Source organism: Babesia bigemina (genome assembly GCF_000981445.1).
Source record: "Babesia bigemina genome assembly Bbig001, chromosome : III".
Lineage (NCBI taxonomy): Eukaryota > Apicomplexa > Aconoidasida > Piroplasmida > Babesiidae > Babesia > Babesia bigemina.
Window position 1 is genome coordinate 324782 of NC_027218.1, and position 23507 is coordinate 348288.

Here is a 23507-nt window from a genome sequence, read left to right on the forward strand (position 1 = left end):
GGTCGGCGGTTCGAGCCCGCCCGGGACCACTTTTTGCGAAACCAGATAGCGTCGATGTTTGTCTACACATCCGTCATTATATTTACTTAAAGTTAATAATGATAGCTTATAATACGTGTTCGCCTCCCAATTTTGTTTCGTATTGTAACGATCGTCTGAGGAGTTTTTTGCCCGTTTTCCTTGATATCGCTACCGCCGAAATAAAATCCTACGACATATCAGATGATGACCTTGCTTACTATTCTAACGCAATACAGTACAATTTGCAGGGTACGTCTTATGTGTTATGAGGTTTGCATCAATTTTTTTTTGTCTATAATACGCTATATCATCCTTGCCATCATCACCTCCATCCTTACTTCATGATATTAATAGGAGGAAAACTCATACGAGGTACATTGGTTGTATTAACAACGCGTTCGTTATTGGGAGATGGGATGACAGAGCATTATTGGCACGAAGCCCTTGTCTTGGGTAACCATTTATGTATTTGTATATATCAAACACAGGATGGTGTGTAGAACTTCTACAAACAGCATTCCTTGTGGCTGATGACATTATGGACAAGAGTATTATGCGAAGATCGAACGTTTGCTGGTTGGTTTGAATCCATTGTTGCCTTTCGAAGGTATTTATTATCTGGTTTCGGATAGTACCACACTCTTTGACCGACGACATATGCTGTATTCCAATCGTCAATCTAGTGTTAGGTACATGGTCCCAACGGTTGGCATTTCAAATGCCGTGAACGACACCATGTTTCTGAATACCTTAGTTCATCGGTAAGTCTTGTCCGTCGTGTCTGTGGCGTTTATAAAATTACTAGTTACAACACCTTTCAGCATAATCGCCAACCAATTGAAAGACAGTAAACATCTGGTGACCGTCATGAATCTATTCACGGAGGTTTCGATGATTACCATTCTTGGCCAACACATGGACACATACGACGCCATGGATGCCTCAGTATTCGACACTCCTACAGGGGCTACATCACTGTATTATCGCATTTGCAAGAATAAAACCGCGTATTATACTTTTTTTTTGCCAATGAAGCTCGGTATGTTGCCATGTTTATTTCCGCTATGTGGACCTGCACCCTGTGGTGTGGCCACACTATAGCGAATGCCATCAAGTTGTGACACAGCGCAGTAGCAAGCGATCCACATAGAATTCATGATAAATGAAACAAACATACATATGTTGTATTTTTTACTTCACCGATAATAGGGATGATTATATCAGGAATCGATCAAGGCAACATAAACTACAGCAAGCTGGAATCAGTTTCATCACTGTTAGGACACTTGTTCCAGGTTTGGCCAAGATCCATGATGACATAGACGTTAAGGCGCAAGACGACTATCTGGATTGTTACAGTGATCCAGGTTGCAGTGGCAAGGAGGGTACCGACATACAAACAAAGAAGTGTACGTGGCTCCTTGCGACAGTAAGCGTTTTGATATTCTAACAATGTATTAAAGGCGATACACGTGGGCGACAAATCTCATTTGCAAACCATCAAAGAGAATATTGGTAAAGACAATAAGGATAATGTGGAGGTCGTGAAAAAAATATACAACGATCTAAAGCTGCCTCACTTGTTCAAAGTATATACACAAGATCTCAAGTGCAACATACAGAGGTAAGGTAACGGGTCTAGCTATCAGATGGTGCAGCCAAATCAATGACATAGGAAGCAAGGGTAGGCAATTAGAATGTGCTCCATTAAATGCGCAGAATTAGCTTTTGTTTTACAATGGTCCCTTGACACCATTGTGAACAGGAAAAAGTGAATGCAGTAACGTAATCAGTACGTCACTATTCAACAATTTTCTTAGCTTTAGACGCCTTTGCCGAAGGGAGCTGCGTCCCAAGAGCCTTTGAGAGCTTTTGTAGAATGGACCCGTTAGGGATGGCCTAAATGAGGATGAGCGCCATTGAATATACGACAAGCTACACTTACAGAGCCGTTTTCATACTCTTTTACGATCGCTTCAGGCTCGTTTATGAGGCGAGCAAGGGATTGCTGGGTGAGACCCTTGGCCAACCTTGCTTTTTGTAATGCTTGCCTAAAATGAAATTCAATACGTTCAATCCTAAAGTTCTCAGTTTCGTTTTCAATTTTTGCGGCACTACGACAAATTGATGATTGCGCACATAAACACACTTCGTTGGTATGTAGGCTTTGCTCGATCTGTTTTGTCCACCCAAAACTAAAAGGAAATATAACTTAGATACTGGAGACATCCCGCTTACATTTCTTTTCGGTAGCTATGTCCTCCCCGGCCCGCCTTGCTTTGTTCAACGCGGCTTCCTTATGGGCACCTTTGTATGACTCCCTCTTCGCCCATACAACCGGCGTCCAATCTTGATGTGAAGCCATTTTAAAGAATACAAATTTGTACGAAAATTGACGGTGTATCGAACAATTTGGCACCCTAACGACGTGGCGTCAAATAGGTGGGAGGCCTTAACCCCAATGCACTTATAATATGCACGCAATACACAAAGCACCGTTTTGAATCTAAGTTATACGTTAACGTACTCCTAGTTTTGGTTTGGCTGATGGTTAAGGATGGATTTTTTTTCTTCTGAGGAGACAATGTAAAGCACAGCATTAGTAATTTACCTCGGCTATAGTGATTCCGCAAGAAGTATGCCATTTTATGATCCGTTGACCTTTTCCGTTGCTCACTTATTTCGTCAATAGCGATCTTAACGTTGTTTGTCGGTTGGTTGATTAGTTGACATATTCGTTTGAATTGTAACCCTTCCCTCCCCTCTTCGGTTTGGAATATTTTGCATAGACTCATTTTCAACTCATCCATATCCATGATTTCACGTTTGTGACCTGCAAAATGATAAAGATTGGAGGCAACGCACTTGGTATTCAGCTGCAGGCAAACATGTGATATGCACTTGATATTGACATCTACCGCGATGTTCATCGCCAAGCATCAATGCCCACAGATACAATTGATGGGTAAGATAAATTACCTTTAGTCTTAGATCTTGAGTAAGGCGTGTCCTGCTTGGAGGGTACATAATCGGCCCCTGCACCGTGAGCAATGGTAGAAGCACCTTCCGCATTAGGATTGTAGTATTTAAACAACTGCACGAATCATATTTCATAAATACCTTCTACCTACCGTTGCAGACCTGTCATTGTTTGGTTCACTCCTTGCTTCGTGTGCTGTTCCTCTCGCTGAGCACGTGGTGAGCATATATGCATACGCATAGGATACCCTTATGAATGTTGGTCACAATATGGCGTTCTTTAATCTCCTAAAAAACTTATAAAGCTCGACACATAGCTTACGCTTTTGTAGAGCGAATCTAATTTAGGGTAGATGGTAAGGCTTCTTTTAAATCTTCCCATTGATTCGATAGGAGCGTTCGCATCTCTGATTTGTACTGCCATTGGGCAGCTAAGATGATTCGCTCGACTTAAGAAACGACGCTGCTTGCCTTCAAACTTCACCAAAAGTTCGTCGATGGTACCCTGAATGCTCATTCAGACACACCCACTGTAAATCGCACCAACTACTTATGGCAACGGCAACTAAACACCATGCCGCACATATCCACTATAACCTTCATTATTTCAACTATTCATGACACCGCACAATTGGCTCCACTTAGATACAGATACAACAGATCATATCACGAAAATACAAACAACGTAAATGGGCTAACATCTTGTTATATCCCGCGTAGCCACGTCGTTAGAGCAAACTTACATCATCATTTTTCTTTAAATAACCCATATAGGACTGGTTTTCGCTTTCTCGCCAGTGGTTGGCAAGAAATTTGGGGACCTGAGTGCTAGTAAAGCTGAGTATGGAGGAATGCCAGTACCTTGATCAAGGTGATCTCGCTGTTAGGATCGCAATGGTCACCCATTTTAGTACATTGGATCAGTAGCTTTGTCAATAAGAACATATAGGGGCGAATGAACTGTTTCTCTGGTCAGTTTCCCATGATTTCATATTGTTCCAGTTACCATACAACATAGCCGACGGCATTACTTTTAAAAAACAGAGAGCTAAAAAATATACACATAATAAATTAACACACATATCCACAAATGTTTTACTGGACACTGTCTTCCACTGTAGATGAGCATCCGCGTTCACGCCAAAGTCCCCGGTTAGCGAATGAAGAGATAGAACGTTATAAACAATATGCAGTTTCCATTGGCTAGCTGGAAATTATACAGTCTATCGCGTGACTTTTGGAAGTGTAACATAAACTGGGTTATTACCTTTGTGTAGATTGCCTGCCTAAAAATCTGTATAGTACGCGTCGCGTACTAGAACACCTGTTGCGGCACTAATACATTTGGGTATGAACTACTGCTGTACAGAAGTTCAACATAGATGTTATATGAATCGGCTTTTGAGACATTGAAGTACCCGTTTCCATAGGTTGTAATACCCGCCTTAGATCGGTATTTGCCGTCCCGTTGAGTTCTATACAATTTTTGCTTGATGAATCGGCAGACTGCTACATGTTTGTCGTAATATGCTGCTTCACATATGATTATATTGCACAGAACGTGTTACCTTTTGCTAGAGATACATAATGTAACTTCACTGACGTCAGACAGTGATAAGTGAACCTACTTACACCCCTATTACCGTTATTTCACGTAACTCATGCGAATAGCCCGAGAGTATCAAATGGCATAACTTCAGGAAGACATATTTTTAATGTGGTACGCAGTATCGTTAACCCAAGTGAGCTCCATGGGCACCGTCAAGATTCGGAGAGTATTCGAGTGGCCACTCTCATCGATAATGATAATTACACCTGCAGATCGATCATTAATAATACAAATTATATGAATCTCCGTTCGTCTTTCTGTTGTCGCATAATTGTGATTCTATATACAGAAGGTAATCGTGAACAACGAAGTTTCTGGAAACCACCTCTACAGCCACACACCGTCTTATATTCAACAAATACATAACAATAATCAACAATGGATAAATCGATTGTGAGCCGCCTTGTGAGGCACTCTGTATAGAAGACTTGAAATTGCAAATAATCGCCACTATATATATATATATATATATATATATATATATATTCACGTGGTTGAAAACTCGGTTTAAACATGACAAGTTACCAAATAAGACAATTTAAACATTCCTAATTCACCTAGATTCAATGATTATCCTGTCACCTCTTCCCCTCTCAAGCACGGTTACGTGATGTACAATCAGTTGCAAGATGGTGTTAGAGTATGATCCGGGTTTATTGATTAATCGTTCGAATTGTGAGACTACTTAAATCCTTTCACCTTATAAAATCATATGACCGGTTTTTAAATAATAGGATTGTTTTCCCAATTATTGTGATGGTTTTGCTTTCCACTCCACGTCCTGGTGAATATCGGTAGCGCTGGCTTTTATGCAGACAATAATCTGAAGAATTATTGCACCTTTACACCCAACGTCGATTTACGTCTTTGGCGTCTTGCCACTATGCATGGATTCATCGTTTCAAGCCTCAAACAGCGATGCCAACACATTACGTTGCGCCTACGCGACTTTATTTGAAACAAAAATAACTGCGAACTAATTTTAAACTTTGACTTAGTAGATACGTCTATGAAAAATTAAATGGATTTCTCCTTGCATACAGAACACTTGATAGGCTATTTAAGGTTCGACGCACGGCGGATCCACGGGTTTTATCTCCTATGTTCCAAAGGAATGAATTACGCGTAGTCACATCGTGATGAACCTTTGCATTTACTTTGTATTAGCAGCGTGTCATCACGCTTGCGTTAATCTGCCCCAACACTTGAAAGTCTTTGGCCATAATACTAGGCACTTTGAAGTGATCCCACCCACTTTAATTCACCAGCTCATGTTCGCCGCCTATAGGAGTGAACGACATCAAATCAAGTTCTGCTTGTCGTATAATAACCAGGTTGCTTAGGTGCACAGTAACGCAGGTTGCTTTCGTTGAACCAGCGTATATTTACACCCCGGCATACAAAACTCAGGTGCAGCATGCGCCATGAAAACCAACAAACCCGATGCTACTATGGCTGAGGTAAGGTACGCAGCGCTGTTCTTTTCGTCGTGTAAGCCTCACTCAATTCACACGAAGCGTATACCTCACACCATTGCCTCCATGAGACTTGCCGCATGTAACAATCTATCAGCCAATGGCCGAAGATAAGAGAGCACAGCCATGCTCAGCAGAATGGCACACTTGCGCAGCAGCTCATATAAGATTAAAGTTCATAAGAAACGTCCGGAAATGCGCACAATAGACAGTTGACAATCATTCAGGAGCAACAGCAACAGTTCTGTGTCAATAAAAGCAAACAAGCAGTTTCAAACGACACATTCCACGTTGCCACTTTGAATTGACCTACAGAAAGACCAAACATATTTGGGGTTCAGCATCAAATCGATTACAGAAACTGAAATCCCATTAACTGCGTCACAGCACGTCGCATTAAACAAAGCAACTAAGGAAAATTATTCGGTGGTAGTTTATCGGGAACGTTGCCTCATCTTTCTTCTTTTGCGCTGTAGACGGCGTGTCCTCTTCTTCTTCCACTGAGAACATGATTATCACAGGGCAATGGACGAACCTTCCAGCGCATCTTGGCGTGCGCCTTCTTATACCGGCTAGCTCCGTGAGACATTTTGACCTATTTGTCACATTAGACGCCTCAATTACTCGTATACATCATAAACACCCGGTAACTATTACAGCCAATGCAACTCCAAAGATGAAAGAGGCTACGTCCGCTTTACAACGAAACACATAAGCAAAGAAGGATTAGTTTATTACCACAAATCAATTACAGATGAATTTGATCGAGTGCCGTGTTGCCACGACGACAAACACACAGCCAAAGATACGGACTACGCGTAAACATTGCCGCTGAGCAGAACTTTTGGGTCCAGTCACGTAAAAAGGCAAACACAGGCATATATTTGATCGACACAACAAACCCACCTAAAACCCTCCTGATTAAACCGAGTGGTAGTCCATCTTAGACGATGCAAGCCACGTGCCCCATCATTCGTGGGACCTTTGTGTGGTCTGCGAGTCGGCGATGACAAGGTCATGGAGGTTCGTTATGGCCTTGTAACCCAACTGTTGCGTCACCAATATAACATCGCGTTCACAATAACAAACGTGACCGGAATCTCCGTTAGGGGTTCATTGTGTTCAATTACTTATGGTTTGAATCGCGCTTTGACGTGAGTTCATTGAACACATACTCATGTAGAATACAGCGCGCCTACGTCTAAAAATGTATAGACTAATTTGATGATTGCGTTGCTGTCATGTATGACATTTGTTATAGTTGCATAAGCGTTACAACGCTACAACGTTTGCCGCAATTTCCGTTCTTTTGGCGCTGAGTAAAAAAAGCTATACGCCGTCTACACATCCGTGTTTTGGGATGGCCACTATAATAAGGGGCACATAGCCGATTGTTTCTGCGGCTTCAGTTTTGTGGGAAGGCGTGAGCGTGCAGCGGGAGCTGTTCAAGAGGGGGCTTGTATATATATATATATATATATATATGAATGGGCGTTTCGCGTGCGTTGTCATCACTTAGTTTTGTGTGTGTGAATGATGATAATATACGCCGATCAAACGGTTATAGACATCGGCCCTCTTGTGCGTGCTATTACGTTTTTGGTCACGGAGCACGCCATTTTCGCCGAAGGCATTTTCACGGGCACAGCTCCGTCATTTTGCCGTTTTTGATATGTGTTCACTGCAAATGAGCTAATTACGGTGGGCAACAGTTATCTGGATATTGATGAATTGTCTGATATATGCGAACACGTTGGTACCAGCAACAAATGTAAGTATTCTTTATCTTAACTTCGCTATTTGAGAGTTGTAAACCTCTAAACAAAGGTAGAAAGGGATGTTTATTCGACATTAGTTGACTGTCTAACTTGATCACAGACATACACAGCGAAGAATTCTACCGAACTAATGGCCAATATTTTGCATTGTAACAATAAAGTTGATGCGATACATACCATGAAAAGAGTAGTTTGCGGATCGTCGCTGTCCAATCAGGATGCGCTACTATACGATAGGCAAATTAGACTCTGGGGCATAGAAGCTCAACAAAGAATGATGAGCGCACAAGTTTTATTTCTGGGGAAGAATGGAATCCAAGAGGAGGCAATGAAGAATTTGGTCCTCTCTGGTGTAGGAGTGACACTGGCAAATGACCTATACGTGAACGAAGAAGATGTGAAATACAGCTTCCTTTTGCGCAAATCGGATATAGGGACCAACCATGCTAAGTCATTGGTTTATAGGTTACGTGAGATGACTGCGGAGAAGCGTAGGATAAATTTCATAACAGATTCCGTGGTGAAAGATGAATACCTGAATGGCGTACACTCGTACAAAATTGACGAGTCAATAATTGAAGAATTCGAAATAGTATCGTTCGCCGCCGAAAGTTATACACTTCCGAAGATGGTAGGTTCCATATGGCCTGCAGTGGCTATATAGATAGAAGACAACTTCCCGCTTATATACCTTATACTGCCCGTGATCTGCAGCGCCACTGAGTTCTACACGATACTGACATAAATAGAGCCATTATTGATATCAGACTCACGTGAACGACGTATGCCGGCAGAAAGGCGTAGCAGTAATAGCATCCATGGATAATGGAATGCATGGTTTCTTGTTACAGGATCTCAACACGCATACAGTGTGAGTTGTCTATTCCGTATAATGGGATATGCATCATAACATAGACAAAAGAATATGACTCGGTCAGAAATGTGTGTGCTTATTCCCTTTTTACGAATCGTATGAATTCCTGTCGCTTGTATACATGTATTGAGGGTTCCATTGCATCAGTTCATCACAGCCATATGCAGCCTAGAAAAAACATCTAAGGAGGCTGGATCAATTGACATACAATATCGCAGTTTTCGTGAAATATTGAGCGAGGTATCCATTATTATTATTGCATCATCTAAGCGTTTTACAGCCAAGGTTCCCGAGAAATTGCGACATATCGATCAGGAATGTCATAGGTTATCTATTAATGCAGCGATTGTTCCCACATAGACAAGATATCTCACTTGAAAGTCCGAGTTTTATGATCCAGTTAAGAGACATATGTGATAGCGTCGGAGGAAGAGAAGCTGATATCATGTGGGTTTGTTCACACAGCATACATGTTTCTGACCGTTAAGGCATGACACAACCTTTTGTTTTTGCCATTACAGACGCTTTTGGTGTCGAAAGAGTGTTCCTGGGTCCATCACAGTTCTGCCATTGTATATGGACACGTTTCGTTGATGATTTGATCGTGTTTACATTAGTATTATAGTAAAACATCATAATAAACGTAGCATGTTTTTTTCGCGTGTGTTACATCTTATGGACTATTACCGTGGTATACTCAATACGCAGCTCGTTATATGAGATGAGAGGGAAACGTCTGGCCATCACAAGCGGCATTTTGGGAGGCTATTTGGGTAGTAATAGCGCTTTTGAATTTGATATTATTTATGCAGCTCTGGAGATAAGGAAATTTATCACCAAGCAACACGAAACCATCCCGAGTTTGTGTGTATTTGATATGGCTCGGTCCATAGTTACGACGGCGATGTTGTAAAAGGATTACGCTACTATTAAGTGCCCACAGTCATTAATATAAGCATATAGCCAATACGTACCAGTCGTAATACATTCATGGAATCCCGCGCCACCCGTTAAGAGGGTTTCTATATTTTCAATAGGCACATGTATTATCGCAGAGCCGTTCATCACAACTGTTGATAAAATTCACCGCTAAAACTTCATGGCGCAATGGAAGCCGTGTTGGGGCCAATATGGAATCACTTTTGTTTCTGAGGGTGGTACTCTTGCTTGGTTGTCTAACGAAAACATGTTCGGCTTTAAACGTCTTAGGAATAGGAAAAACAACATATTCAGGCTTGTTGTTTCACAATGCTTACACAAATAATTTATCTTCTGAACGTGTAACCGCTCATCGCATCCGTTGCCGTACATCAATATCTAAACCTAATTATCGATGTGAAAGAATAGGTTTTATATACGATACTGCAACTCCTGCATGGCGCTGTAGGAATGTGCGACATTATCGCCTTTCTGTTTCAGATAGGGCAAAAAACGTGGATGAAATCTTCGACACGCTTTGTGAATCTCTCAAATCGAAAAGTACATCCTTTGTCGACTTGAAGAATAGATTAAACACTGCAGGGGTTAGCCTCGAAGGATGTAATACGCCGGAAGATGTTGTTAGGAGGGTGGCGCAACTCGAGGTTTATGGCAAAGAGTATGTGGATGATGAGATGCTAAAGTCTAGTCCAACGTTCCAAGCGCTGTTGAATGAGATTTTAACCGAAACTATGGCCACTTATAAGAGCAAGAGAGGTAGAGAGAAAACACAATTCATTCAGCAGTTGAAGGGTCTGCTCACGTCGAAGAATGTATGCATTGCTAATAACATCACTGATGAAGACATTATACGTCTCGCGTCTGAGCAGGAATCTCGCGAGCGAATGTCGGCCCAGCTGCCTCACACGAAGTAAGCGTTGTTGCACAGTACATGTTATGGAGATAGCTTTTGTGTACTTTCATTATCGTGTTATGTTTCAAGAATGCATTCAAGGAACATGAACGTTTGAATTAAAATAGCGAACCCATATATCGTAGTGTCATTTATTATGCGTTGAATATTGTTTATGTAAAACAATTCATGCACGGGTGGGCAATTTTAACATTTTCCGAATGTGTTATTAACATGAACGATAGATACACACTTGCGACATTTTTGTGACGTCTCTTTAGGCCCTGCAATGAAATGAGCCAGCGTATAGATTCGTATAGAGACGAGGCGGATTCTATATTTGCAGTTTATAGGAATATCAAAGATGACAAGTTACGCAAATCTTTTCTATCGCAGGTCAAGGATGAATTAAATGCATTGTCTGTAGACCATAAGGATTGCGAAACGCCCGAAGAAATGATAAATCGTCTTGCTTACGGTAGGGTGTTTCCACAGGAAAAGGACTATGAAGCTGAGTCACATAAAAGGACGGCGGAACACGCATTGCTTCCATGGCCCAATGCAACTGTAGATGACATATACCAATTTAGCGCAATTCTAGGCGACGGTCATGGCATTTTTGGTGTCAACGGTGGCATTATAGACAACTTCGCAGGCATGTCTGACATGCTGGAAGAAGATGGATTATTCGCAGGTAGTTTTTCGCTGCTCAAGGACCTTGCAAAGATGTTCGGTGTAAACATCGGCAGCAGTGAAAAGAAGAGGATTGTCTTCGAAAATCAGGATACCGCCCCAAATAGTCCGTTAGCAGAATCATCAGACGACCCCTCATTGGATGAATCAGAATTTAACGCAGACGAACTACAGCCCGTGTTTGCAAAAGTCAAGCAGACAACTGATAAAAATCTTCTAGAAATGTTCAAAAAGAGCGTTAAGGTAATTCATGAGTAGTTAAATATATCTTTGTTCAGGAGGCCACTCTGCGAAAAGCGTTACAGCTGGCACACAGCAGTGGATATGATACTGCTAGAGAAGCTTATGCAACCAACAAAATGGCTTTGTATATCCTAGATAAGTTCAAGGAACGCGGCATTTTTGAGTGAGCTAATACAAAATGCGACCATTGCGCAAATATGAGATCGGTCATTCCGACACACATTTTAGAATTCGCACGCCGCGATCTGTATCATCTCCGTGTATAATTGTGCATTGTGGCAGACTGTGCCGGATGTGTTTGACAGGTGCATCTAGATTTTACATCGCATTAGGATTCTACGCCAAAGGGATGAACCACACCGCAATAAACACTATTATTTTCCCACACTCAATATACGGATGTCGAAGACTGGCAAGAGCCAAGTTGATGGCGGTGCTGTAGTGTTCTCGAGTTGGGCGGCAAAGCATGGTTTATCTTCGGGAGCAAGCAAAAAAAATGTCATCGAGATGGACGTAAATGAATCGGGTAAATATGAATGTGTAGTTCGTGTTGATCTACGCAAGCGGGAGCGTAGTGTGAAACGTCGCGGGCCTACAGCTACTCTTAACCAAGAGCTCAATAATAGCAACGTAGTGGAACTAATTATCTACTCACCTGCCGACTCCTAAACTTTCTCTAACGTTAGCTATGGACGTAAAAATTAGTGTGCCTTCCAGGCGTAGTGCGAACCTTTGCTAACAAGGGGTCTCCAGATACGTGTCGTATGAACAGCCTGCACTGGCTGAGGCCGTTCTGTATCAAACGATCAACGACACGCTGTCGAAAGATCCCCATTATACCGTAATTGCGCTCGAGTGGGTTCAATAGTGGAGGAGTAAGCGCAAAATAACTTGTTAACGACAAGCACGACACTTGCGCGGCAATCCCATTGGCACCTGTAGGTGGAATTAGCGATCATTTGGTAATCGTTCTGCCATGTAGAGGTTAGCTTCATCAATTTCCAACGCCAGTTGCTCCTGTGTACGTACGTAATTAAAATTGATAGCATCCGATATTCCTGGCACATCGTGTTGTTCTATACAACTTATGGCGTCTTTGATTTCCTTATGGTCAACTTCTGTCGCATTCTCACGTTTCACAGTTAAATTATATATTAACTCTTGTGCTTCGTTACATGCGCGCCGCAACTCTGTGTCCACCGTTTTGAGTGTTTCCAAGGAGACAACAGGGGGTACTAAGTCACGTATCGCCGTGAAGAATTTATGTTCCCTAACCTTTGCCAAGCTTAAGCGTTCCTGCGGATTGGTACGTAGTAGTTGTTTGATAAGGTCCATGGCATCTGGATCGAAATTAGCAGGGAATCCTATTTGGTTAATTTTGATCCTCTTGTAGATGAAATAGTTCGACGAACCAGTGAAGCAATTAAATCCAAGCAACAACTGATATATGGTACAACCAAATGACCATAAATCGCCTGCATAATCTGATGAGATATTAGATATTGCTTCCGGGGGCATGAAATTTGGCGTTCCCACGTAGTGCTTAAATTTTTTTCTCATCATGGCACCTCTGTGCAATGAGATGGACCCATTATTCCCGCGCATTTCATTTTTTTCTATAATACTTCTTGATGTGGCATCCCTACATTCGTTATAGGCCTCGTCATTTTGCTCCATTACATCCCGCTGCTCTACAAACTTCGACGTACCAAAGTCAATAATTTTTAGAACCCCGCCATCTATTACGACATTTTCACATTTCAAGTCGCGATGAACAATGCCACGATTGTGGATGTACTCTATGCCATTCAATAGCTGTCCTACCATGACACGAGAAACGTATTTATCTTGGACACCAACATTCTTGATTTCTTCCCACAACTCCCCTCCTTTAGCGTATTCGTACAACAAATATACATTATCGTTATCTCTGAAAGTGTCAATCATACGAATAACGTTTGGATGTCCTGGGCTATTGAGCAAAAGCATGGCATTTCTTTCTTGCTGCACGAACGTTACCAAATCGTTGCGTTTTACCGTTTGCTGTTAGAACATTAAACAATATGGTTTACTTTATCTTACCACGTTCACAATCTTAAGCGCATAGGATTCCTGAGGGCGCGCTTTTAGAGTTACGTGCCATATCTGGGAAAAGTTTCCGCACCCAATATTGCGTTCCAATTCAAAATCCTCAAACCGATACTTTCTTTTCCCAAGTGTTGCATCATTTCCTGATTTTGTTACAGAAAGTTTGGAGACCGCTGGGTCATCCGATATTAGGAATCCAGACTTCATATTGTGCCTCCTGAAGATGGATTACGCCAACGTGTATTACGAAGGCAATTCACACTTGCGATTCGCCGAACAGAATGCCCATGAATTGTAAAATCGTCCTATCGACGGAATCAATACCATATTCCGCAACAAATAGCGAAAGCTATTGGCCTTATTGGGTCACATAACTGACTCGGAAAAGTCCAGAACAGCGTTGTTCCAGCCCTATATTCCACTATGATTCGTGTTGTCTATAGGAATGTCGGTAGTCATTCCCTGTAATGTACTTTTATCTGAGGAAGTTTAGACGGGTCATCCCCATCGATCCGTATGTTGATGCCTCGCCTCTGATCTCCCTTATATAACGACTCTACATCCGCATGAATCTCCTCCAGCGTAGCTTCTCCATACATTTCGTTGCGCACCTTTCCTTGGTGGTTGCAAAGTATCTGTTTGGTTATAGCCATCCACCAACTTTCTAGACTATATCTATTCGGGAAACACAAAACATCTTCCGATATGTCGTTTTGTATAGATAAGCATTCGTCTCTCACGATGAGAACAGGTGTCTTTATATCACCGACAACGAATCGCTTGAGATCGGTGTTACCCCTGCAAGACTCTTAGTTCATCAAACAGCGCATCCAAGAAGCCACATTTGTGAATATAAACCACGGAAAATGTGTAGCAAATAAAACCCATTGGCAGAGTTGCAACACCTTTTAGCCTTCACGCCTATGATGTACTACTGTCGCTAGGTTACGGAGCAGGTACATCGAGGCGGCTTACAAAACTAACCTCTATTCACCCACCACTAGTTTCATTCACATGTAGAACATCATACACAAGATCATAAAGAAAATATGATATCACTTATTAATCACAACAAGCTCACAACACATTCTAGCGCTACGTTTCGGCATAAATTCGTATAGGCGCTTGTATACTACACTATTTTTTGTTACGCAAGATGATATGGTAACCAAATACACCACAACATTTTTGATTTGGTCATACTGCGTCCATTTTAGAATTGAATTATAGAGCAGAGTAATAACTAGCATTGGATGCAACTTACTTTAAAACATGTAGTGTCTTGTTTTCCAGCAATAATGTCACGTTGCACCTGGCTGCTGGATTCTACAGCATTATTAGTATACATAAGCATATAAATTAATACACACATCATTAAATGAAATAAAAATGACGCTTACGTTTTTATCAGTTGTGAGAAATGCGACGCCTTGCACCTTTTTCCCGCAGATATTCGTCGATTCTGTCTCATTCAAGTTGTCCTTGCGATGGCGCTCTTGAAAAGCATCGGCGACACGCAGATGGACTAATATCAAGCATAAACATACAACGTTCATTCTACAACATCATCTTAGACTCTGTTCTAGTGTGCTACACCTAAAGTGTGTTTGTGGTGTGTAATCTAGTTTGCCTCACGCAGTTATTATAATAATACAAATGCGGCTCAAACGATTACGATAAAAAAGCAAATGTAGTTCAATTTGGCTGGATGTAGGTCTCTGTTGAAGATCCTTACGATGCCATCCTTACCTGAGATCGTCGTCGTCAGTCCCATTTCCTGCAACATACTATACAGCATAGCGCTGATTGACCGTCGGACGTTTTGAAAATCGACAAAGTCATCTATTTCAGGTGGATTCTACGAAGTTAAATATAGGCACATGTAATTTGCATCCTCGACAGGTTTGATATGTTTTGTAGGCTATTCGGCTCCATGTGACAATTAGCTATTCAGTGTCCTCTTCTTCGCTATTAAAAGGTAACGTAGGGGGCTAACTGCAGGTGACTATAGCGTGCCCCTAGGACGCTGGGAATGTATACCCCAGCGCCAGTTCCTCGTGGCTCTCTCTTGCAAGAAGCGCCTCAGTTTTAATTGTCCAGCCTCTACGGTCGTCACCACACGTTTGTGGATTTTGGCGAGTAAGTTCCAAAGCTGCCAATGGGATGTGTCCACTGCGCCTTACAACCTCACCAGAGGGTGCCACCTTTTACTTCATGTGTTATCTGAATGCTTTCGAATTAATGCTTATTGCCAGGCCGTAGCACTGACCATAGCAGGTGTGTATACGATTCCACACTTTATACATCTTTCTGTGCGCTAATAGTCATAATTTGAACACACTATACAATTCCTTCGCATAAATTACGTCGTCGATACCATTAGGACCGTGCAGCGGTGTAACTTCGCGAAATTAGATGGAAAACAATGCACCTTTTATTGGACACAGTGGAGCACATTCGTATTTTCTGTGAGCCTGTAGCGCGGGATAGTATGTTTTCTGCGATCTTGGCACCATTTTTATTTTTGACACCCATGAAAGGATCCATTTTTAATTAGCAAATATTGAATAAATTCGGAGAACTGAAGGCGCTGCGTCTGCACGTCCACCGTTAAACAGAGCTGATCAGTGATAAAAAGCAAGTTACGTTCCTCGGTATAATGTAGAATACAGAGGTAAGCTAGACATTGTTTGTGACGTTTTCTATTGTATTGATCGCGCTAGTATGATTGGTATGCGTTAATGAAGCAGTCTCTTTGGACTGCGTTGTTGCACATCCGTGCTTCCCATTCTTTGAGTTTAGGAAGGCAACTATACGTGGCGCCTTCATTGTTGGTTATGTGTTATTACAAATCTGAGTGAAATTGTGTCGCTATTGTAATAACGTCGTTACTTCCGTGTTCGTATTGATAACTTAGCAGGTATGTTATCCCAGCTTTCTTGGTTGTTGAAAATGGCAGCCAGCTGGAGCATTATCCATTTGAATTGTGCGTTCAATGTAGTACTTCTTTGCCAAATATGTTTTTATGCACAATGTTTCAATTGCGTTTTGGTGCCCCGAGTGGGTTAGCCAACGGTTATTCGAAGGGTATATTGTTTTTACGGTACATGTTACATACCCAACGTGCATGTTTGCAACATATTACCGAGATGAATACGAGGAAAATGTGTTTTTGCATTTTGGCCATTGGGCTCATTGACTTTTCAGATCTGATGAGAGCCCGTGCAAGAAGTGTTCATGTGACATAAACTGCAGATATAAAACAGATGTTGACGCTATAGGTGGTTGACTTGGTACAGCAATGACGATGTCTGGCGCTATTTCCAGAGATAGCCATGCGTGTACCGACAGTGTAGCGCACCTAATTGACGCGTCTGGGGATAGGGACACGGAAAGCCGAAACCCACGAGACATGACACCAATTTGTGGGAATGTATCTGGCGACGGTTATGATCACACTGATCCTATGCTAGCTGCACGAAGTTACGAGGAATTGTTGATTTCTGCATCCAAGGCACCAGGTGAAGCATACGAAAATACAATAAAATCAGCATCCTCGCCTGACTTATCCAAGCGCCGAGACAACCTCTCATCCAGTTTTACATATGTTTCAGTTGAACATGCTCAAGGGTCACAGGCACACGACGCAATAAATGCTAGGGCAGTTAATGACAATGTGGAGAACACTGACATCGCCGCGAATACAATGGTTTCATACTCATACACCTCGGATGCCCCTAGAAAATATTCGGTACAGAATTTGGACACTATGCGACCAGAAGGAACGCCGAGTGGTTCATTTCGTAAGAGTGACTCAACGGCACGAAGCAGCGCATACATGTCGCGCCCAGCGGCTACTTCCTGTAATGACACTCAAATTCCTTTCTCATACGAACCTACTGCATATGCCAGCCACTCAGGTGTAGAGTATGACTCAGGATCTCAGGGAGATGTGTCATTTGCCGCATTTGAACGCCGCGATGTGGAGAACGATCTTACGTTGCCTATCGCAAATATCGGTCGCGTCATGAAAAGTGTATTACCCGCGACAGCCAAGATAGCCAAACAAGCAAAAGATGTAATAAGGGACTGTGTCATAGAGTTTATCCTTTTTGTTTCGTCTGAGGTAGGTTGTTCTTAGCAGGTGAATACGATGAATTACATTGCATAGATACGTGCAAAATGTTATAGGAGACCAGAGCCGCCACGCAGCGCGTGAGTAACTTATGGCTGATGTGGAACACGTTTTCGCCGTTCGCAATACTCTGGCATATTGTGTGGTGTACGACGAGTTATATGTTGATGGTTTTACGGTGGCATACATCTTTTGATCGCTGTGAACAACGCCCAGCTATTTAACTCAATTCATTAACATACAGGCGAGTGACATTTGCACCCATGAGCGGCGCAAAACGCTCAGTGCTGATGATATTTTGGTGGCAATGAGCTCGTTGGGTTTTGGCCATTATAATGATGCACTGCGCTGTTATCAGGCAAAGATTAAGGAGAGAGAGCCTGCCACGATGTTTGATTTTTAGTTATAATTACTAAATGGATTTTATCCCATGTATACGCAGTTGTGTAGAGTATGGGATTCCGTGTCGTTGCGTTTACGCGCTGCGACCTTTAACCCTCAGAGGGGCCACTAATTACATCGTATTATTACAGTCATTAAAAATACCATTTGAATAGACTATAAGCAAAAGTGTTACCCGTGTAGCCATGTTTGTCGGCGATTGCCAGGATTCCGCCGCGTCCCGGTTGGTGAGTGAACGATTAAGCCTCCTGTCAAACTACCAACATTCGGCGTCAATACAGGCACTTAATACGTAGATTCTGATATCCGTACAGCGGGAGGAGACTACTGCGGTTGGAGCGAAGTTGTTGTACGTGATAGGGAAGTCCTGCTATACACACAAAGGAGAAAAACTGTTAAATTGTGGGTTTGGTGATATCTACGTTGTCTCACATACACAGGGGACTTGTTTGGACCGTTCGTCATATCACTGTTGTTTCCATTGTAGGTTCATTTTGTTACGTTGCGTCTAATCTGTGGCTGCGTTATACAAAATTTCCAGTTCTACATGCATCAGCGGCAATTATATGTTTCGTTAGACAAATATGAACACCGTAAGGTAACCTTATGCAGAGTCGTTTATCTTCCAATTGCTGGTGATCATAACGGCACACAAAGCGTGGCCTTTTCGCTCTTCTTCTTGTTCATTTGGCTGTTGGCGTTTATCGCAGCCCTAAATGCTTCACTTGTAGGAACATATTTGTAGGTTTTGGCTGTTTCCTGTCTGAAATATTCAGGGGATGTTTGCCTACTGTGTCGATTGTGATATACGGCATATTCCCAATATGCTTGGCATCAATACCGTCTAAGTTTCTGCCATTTTTTGCGCGGGTCATCGTAGTGAGTGCTGCCACTATATACGCGCTATTAGGTAGGTCCTTCGCTATAGTTAACATTGTACCACTGTGTGAAATCGAATACCCTCGCATATATTGGGACCATTGTTCTCTTATTTTACGTTGAACATGTCATGAAAGTGTTTGCGGATTGCCAGTAATAAACATACACCTTACGATATAAATGCAATTGAAGTACATGATAGGACATTTGTGCGCAGTTTCGAAAAAAACGCTCGAGGCGCACGTGGTGAAGGACAGATGGGTGATGGCGTATCAGCCCATAGTTTTCATGTACATAACGGCCGGCGTACTAATTGTGTTTAACAGCTAATATGTAGCTGCAGACGTAGTAATACTGGAGATAGCAAATGTGTGTAATATCCAATGTTATTACGCATTTTCACATGTTTATCCACGCGCGATGGCGCGTTTAGACATCGAACTGGCGCTGTAACATTTTTTTTGCCATACGTGCCGCACCCATGTTTTTGTAAATACATATATTTGAATCTATCTTCTAAGGGAAAAGAGGCTGCGTTTATGTTTGGGCACAGTTCGTAGTCCCACTGGAGACGTATTCGATTTGGCGACAGTATTCCTAAGGCGCATATACGGAGTTAAGTAGTATATGTAAGGAATATATCCGATTACAGATTGCAGAGGACGCTAACATCAGTTCAATGAGTAGTGGCATAACTCAACTGGCCAGTGAAATAAACCATACTGTCAATAAGCCACACGTGTATGAAAGCCGGCTGAGCTGCCAGGTTCCCGGGAATATTGTGAATTCAAGCGATTATTATAGCCGGATCATAAGCACTATACAAATGCCGACGCAGCTACAGGAACTGGAGACAGCGGTCACCAGATGATTGGCAACATATCCGACACAAACGACAAATAGACATAAACGAAATGGGATACACACACACATTCGAGTTACCATATGGCGTATCCTAGTTAGGCTCAGCGTTTCGCCGTTGTGTCGCGTCGCTAGATTCCACGAGATATGTGAAAATCGCTGTAATATCATCAACATACACAATTGTAAAGACGCGCAATACTTTATAGCTTTATATTACGTTGTGTATTAAATTTGTAGAAACAGTCAGTTCATTGGGTGAAGATAATTGGATTTAAGACAAGATGTTATTCCAGGTTATAGCGCTCTCTATGTTGCAAATAGCAAGATGTAAGGAATACTTAGGAGGTAGTATTGCCACTATAGGACCGGACACGTTCGGGATGATGCCCCAATATCATAAGTTGCTTGCAGATAATTCGTTTAACTACCATGGCGGATTCAAAAATTCAACATATGCCGCAGCCAAAAAGGATATTAGGCAAATGGAGGTGAAAATGCTTTCAAAATATAAGGAGGTTAACGCAATCCTTTTGTCTACATCTAGATTTTACTATAATTATAGGCACGTGGGCAACTTGGTTGACGTAGCGTCAGCCCTGTACAAGTTGGGGCTGCTTCCGAGGCAGCAGCTGCTGTCCTTAGCTCCCGAAACGTGTTTGTGTCACCCTACAAATACATTTCCTGGTCGTGTTTACGTTGAAAAAAGCGTAGATATAACGGATTACAAGGATGAGGTTTCGAACGACGTAACGAATAATTTCCTGGAGCACATGTACATTCCGTTCCGATCCTCGGGGCTAAGATTAGACAGTTTGCGCTTCTTGATGACTCAGCGTTTCCCAAGCAAATACCCTCAAAGTTCTCGATTAGCAACGAAGTACCGGGTGGAGGTTGATGGTGTGCATGCGGATTTGGATTTACCAACTCAATTCGTATATATGACAGGGCATGGCGGAGACCGCTATTTCCAATTCCAAGCCAAGGATGTACTTTCTGCAAATGAAATAGAGTTGTACATGACGGAATTTTTTATCAAGCATCCCAATGTACATACCCTTATGATTTCAGATACTTGCCAGGCATCGACGCTGTTTGAAGGGTTATCAAACCAGGATCCTATGGTTTGGGTGGCGTCATCACCTAGAGGCGTTAGCAGTTATAGCTACAATGCTAATTCGCAATTGACGGTCTCACCGGTGGGCAAGTTCACGTACTATGTCGCAGGATTTCTCTGTAGTGTGGCAAAGGGAATAAAGGAGCGTAAAGACAGAGCAGCTGTTTCGAGATTTTCTTTCAACCAACTAAAGAGACATATGGAACGTCATTGCCCAGAAGAGATGTCCGTTTTTCACGCGAATGCGAGCATAATGGGTGCGACTTCTGCCGATACCGGGCAATTCACACCTACTATTAATGATACAACAAGCAGTAAACCAGGTATGTGCAACTTTCTAGTTGTATATCGCGTAATACGACCTTCTTGAGTTCATTGCTTCTTCAGATGTGCGGAAAATATATCTCGGAGAGTTCCTATTCAATTATCGCGTGTCATACTTCAACACGTATAGTTGGCCTTTAATGTTATACTCAATGGCCGGGGACGTTGTAGCATTGAAGGGACAAATGTACGAAGCGTTCAACTTGAACACTGCTGAGGCATTGAGCATCAACAGACACAGACTGTACACGAAAATGGGTGAGAACGGACTTTTCGTTAGGACGGTGATAGAATCGTCGGGATTGAGCATAGTATTAGCCCTTTTGCTTTGCGTATTGGCTATAATTTTAGCCACTTTAAGGGATCCAGTGACGGTCGGAAACCTGTTCGTCTGGCAGTGAGATGTGTAAAGGAGGTGCACCTTGTTGTAGCTGTCCAATAAGATGGTTTAAAAGCAGTTTTAACAAACTATGGAGCACGAAGAAAATTGTCCGTGGAACCAAAGCCGGCCACTAATCAATACCTCTATCCAGCGGCCGTGCGAATCGCGTAAGTGCGCTGTGTGGAAAGACCTGAAGAGCTGGTTCGGTTATGTGGGAAGCGGCCTGTCTAAGCTAGCTTTCGAAGAAGTTTTTCGTGATGTAGCTCATGGAGGCTCAGGGTAAGTGGCGTTTTTACAAGGTTCATATTGATTGAAGGTTATATGAGCGTATGGCTGTGGAGGGGGGCGATATGCTTCGTGAGGCATCTAGAGCATTTGCCGCCAAAAAAGCGGAAGACAACCAGATTTTGATCTCCGCAGTAAGGTTTATTTTTCATGGCGTGCGCCAGAAAAAGGCGCTGGAACTCTTTAAAAAGTTGTTTGTCCAGAAGGAAGTAACAATCATGAATGAGACAAGCCTTTTGAACTATTTTGCGAAATCGTACCTTTCAGCGGCACAATTCCTCAATTCACCGCGGTCTGTGTCAAATTACGTTCGGGTCTTGTTATCGTATTCTTTGAATGAGATAGCGGGACAGGATTTTCACCGCAAACCTACCGAATGGCTGCCGACTCTGTTACAACATATATATCATTCTCAGACATTCAGACATCTGCAATGCAATTCTGACAATTTGCTGTTGAGGGACCTGCACCTCATTTTCGATTACAAATATGACTACTTTTTGCCGAGGATTCAGGAATGCTTCGACAATCCCGACGCTGCTCATCACGTTAGTTTCGTCGTAGCAGGCTGTAAGCACGATGTTCAGTGCACGCAAACATCTGGAGTCGAATTGCTGTCAAACTTCGCTTCCAAATACTTCTGCGAGTTGTACAAGGTTTGTGCTTATATAGACATTCTTTTATACGCTGCAGGCTCATTACGGCCATGACAACGCTGCACTTTCCGCGGAATACGCCAATAATCAGTCTCGCGAGTTCATACGCAGCAACGCAATTGAAGTTTTTGCTTGCGTCTACATGCGATTACATCTTGTATACATTGGTGAGGAGGTTGACTACATGAGGCTTCGATCATCACAGGATTGCCGAACGATATTTCTGTGGGTTTATGTTTCCCATTTATAAATGTTCTTAGCAATCTCGTGGGTGCATGTTGGTCAATATCGCAGAAGGAGACGCGTACGGCTTGGATGGCGAATCTCTTTCACTCCCTCCGTCAGGTATTAGCACGGCGTTACCAACTTATAGCATCTCAGGTTCAATTGGCAATCACGATGAATGGACTCGTCCATACAGCATCTACCACAGATGAAAACATTCTTGCATCGGGAGATGCAGTACTTGAAAACGCAGCTTCGCATCCTTTGGATTTCTCCGCCATGTTTTGCAATACGAAACCGGTGCAGGAGGGCGTGAGACCCACGGGTTGCTTCCTTGATAGGGTAGTGGAGAAAACGATGGATTTGTTTTCTCGCCCTGACAAAACTTGCGTGGAGCCGGATGTTAGACAAGGTGTGTAACTCGGGTGAATCCCGATAATGGTACCGCAGACAACACATTGCCCATACGCGTACAGTATGACCAAGATAGCGGAGATGCAAGCGTACATATTCCCCTTGGTAAATTGGGCGACATGGAACCGGTAAACTACCGGACAGTGCTCAAGAGAAAGGGTGAGAGGGTCATGGAAATCGCGGTCTCCAACAAGGGCACTCTGCCACTTTTAGACATACAGTTTTAACTTCAGACA

At 42.5% G+C, this 23507-nt stretch overlaps 12 protein-coding genes across 12 annotated transcripts; 7 read left to right on the forward strand and 5 right to left on the reverse strand.

Annotated features, from left to right (window-relative positions):
• Positions 1-98: 98 nt before the first annotated feature.
• BBBOND_0301230 (farnesyl pyrophosphate synthetase , putative) lies at positions 99-1746 on the forward strand (the record flags this gene model as incomplete). Its single annotated transcript, XM_012912950.1, has 9 exons — positions 99-270; positions 376-474; positions 510-597; positions 711-782; positions 843-1060; positions 1231-1316; positions 1352-1450; positions 1485-1645; positions 1680-1746. 9 exons carry the CDS (start codon positions 99-101, stop codon positions 1744-1746), a joined length of 1062 nt encoding a protein of 353 aa, XP_012768404.1.
• Positions 1747-1821: 75 nt separating this feature from the next.
• On the reverse strand, positions 1822-2386 carry BBBOND_0301240 (multiprotein bridging factor type 1, putative; the record flags this gene model as incomplete). The annotated part of the gene is made up of 4 exons (XM_012912951.1): positions 1822-1920; positions 1967-2135; positions 2171-2216; positions 2260-2386. 4 exons carry the CDS (start codon positions 2384-2386, stop codon positions 1822-1824), a joined length of 441 nt encoding a protein of 146 aa, XP_012768405.1.
• Positions 2387-2947: 561 nt separating this feature from the next.
• Positions 2948-3906, reverse strand: BBBOND_0301250 (membrane protein, putative; the record flags this gene model as incomplete). The annotated part of the gene is made up of 6 exons (XM_012912952.1): positions 2948-3115; positions 3153-3208; positions 3249-3288; positions 3323-3505; positions 3744-3821; positions 3862-3906. 6 exons carry the CDS (start codon positions 3904-3906, stop codon positions 2948-2950), a joined length of 570 nt encoding a protein of 189 aa, XP_012768406.1.
• A 4086-nt stretch (positions 3907-7992) lies between these two features.
• Positions 7993-9649, forward strand: BBBOND_0301260 (SUMO-1-ACTIVATING ENZYME E1A, putative; the record flags this gene model as incomplete). The annotated part of the gene is made up of 5 exons (XM_012912953.1): positions 7993-8493; positions 8630-8733; positions 8977-9218; positions 9384-9509; positions 9549-9649. 5 exons carry the CDS (start codon positions 7993-7995, stop codon positions 9647-9649), a joined length of 1074 nt encoding a protein of 357 aa, XP_012768407.1.
• A 217-nt stretch (positions 9650-9866) lies between these two features.
• BBBOND_0301270 (hypothetical protein, conserved) lies at positions 9867-11670 on the forward strand (the record flags this gene model as incomplete). The annotated part of the gene is made up of 3 exons (XM_012912954.1): positions 9867-10585; positions 10849-11503; positions 11539-11670. 3 exons carry the CDS (start codon positions 9867-9869, stop codon positions 11668-11670), a joined length of 1506 nt encoding a protein of 501 aa, XP_012768408.1.
• A 781-nt stretch (positions 11671-12451) lies between these two features.
• On the reverse strand, positions 12452-13798 carry BBBOND_0301280 (protein kinase domain containing protein, putative; the record flags this gene model as incomplete). The annotated part of the gene is made up of 2 exons (XM_012912955.1): positions 12452-13507; positions 13586-13798. The coding sequence occupies 2 exons, from the start codon at positions 13796-13798 to the stop codon at positions 12452-12454; spliced, it is 1269 nt and encodes a 422-aa protein (XP_012768409.1).
• Positions 13799-14046: 248 nt separating this feature from the next.
• BBBOND_0301290 (hypothetical protein) lies at positions 14047-15365 on the reverse strand (the record flags this gene model as incomplete). Its single annotated transcript, XM_012912956.1, has 4 exons — positions 14047-14389; positions 14856-14917; positions 14992-15116; positions 15341-15365. The coding sequence occupies 4 exons, from the start codon at positions 15363-15365 to the stop codon at positions 14047-14049; spliced, it is 555 nt and encodes a 184-aa protein (XP_012768410.1).
• A 1638-nt stretch (positions 15366-17003) lies between these two features.
• Positions 17004-18129, forward strand: BBBOND_0301300 (histone-like transcription factor domain containing protein, putative; the record flags this gene model as incomplete). Its single annotated transcript, XM_012912957.1, has 2 exons — positions 17004-17717; positions 17971-18129. The coding sequence occupies 2 exons, from the start codon at positions 17004-17006 to the stop codon at positions 18127-18129; spliced, it is 873 nt and encodes a 290-aa protein (XP_012768411.1).
• Positions 18130-18313: 184 nt separating this feature from the next.
• On the forward strand, positions 18314-19337 carry BBBOND_0301305 (hypothetical protein, conserved; the record flags this gene model as incomplete). Its single annotated transcript, XM_012912958.1, has 6 exons — positions 18314-18340; positions 18443-18530; positions 18569-18611; positions 18741-18869; positions 18905-19038; positions 19225-19337. The coding sequence occupies 6 exons, from the start codon at positions 18314-18316 to the stop codon at positions 19335-19337; spliced, it is 534 nt and encodes a 177-aa protein (XP_012768412.1).
• On the reverse strand, positions 18768-19063 carry BBBOND_0301310 (hypothetical protein; the record flags this gene model as incomplete). The annotated part of the gene is made up of 2 exons (XM_012912959.1): positions 18768-18887; positions 18920-19063. 2 exons carry the CDS (start codon positions 19061-19063, stop codon positions 18768-18770), a joined length of 264 nt encoding a protein of 87 aa, XP_012768413.1.
• An 815-nt stretch (positions 19338-20152) lies between the features above and the next one.
• BBBOND_0301320 (GPI-anchor transamidase) lies at positions 20153-21710 on the forward strand (the record flags this gene model as incomplete). The annotated part of the gene is made up of 2 exons (XM_012912960.1): positions 20153-21308; positions 21373-21710. The coding sequence occupies 2 exons, from the start codon at positions 20153-20155 to the stop codon at positions 21708-21710; spliced, it is 1494 nt and encodes a 497-aa protein (XP_012768414.1).
• A 69-nt stretch (positions 21711-21779) lies between these two features.
• On the forward strand, positions 21780-23498 carry BBBOND_0301330 (hypothetical protein, conserved; the record flags this gene model as incomplete). Its single annotated transcript, XM_012912961.1, has 6 exons — positions 21780-21970; positions 22008-22632; positions 22670-22857; positions 22893-22977; positions 23014-23269; positions 23308-23498. 6 exons carry the CDS (start codon positions 21780-21782, stop codon positions 23496-23498), a joined length of 1536 nt encoding a protein of 511 aa, XP_012768415.1.
• Positions 23499-23507: the final 9 nt, after the last annotated feature.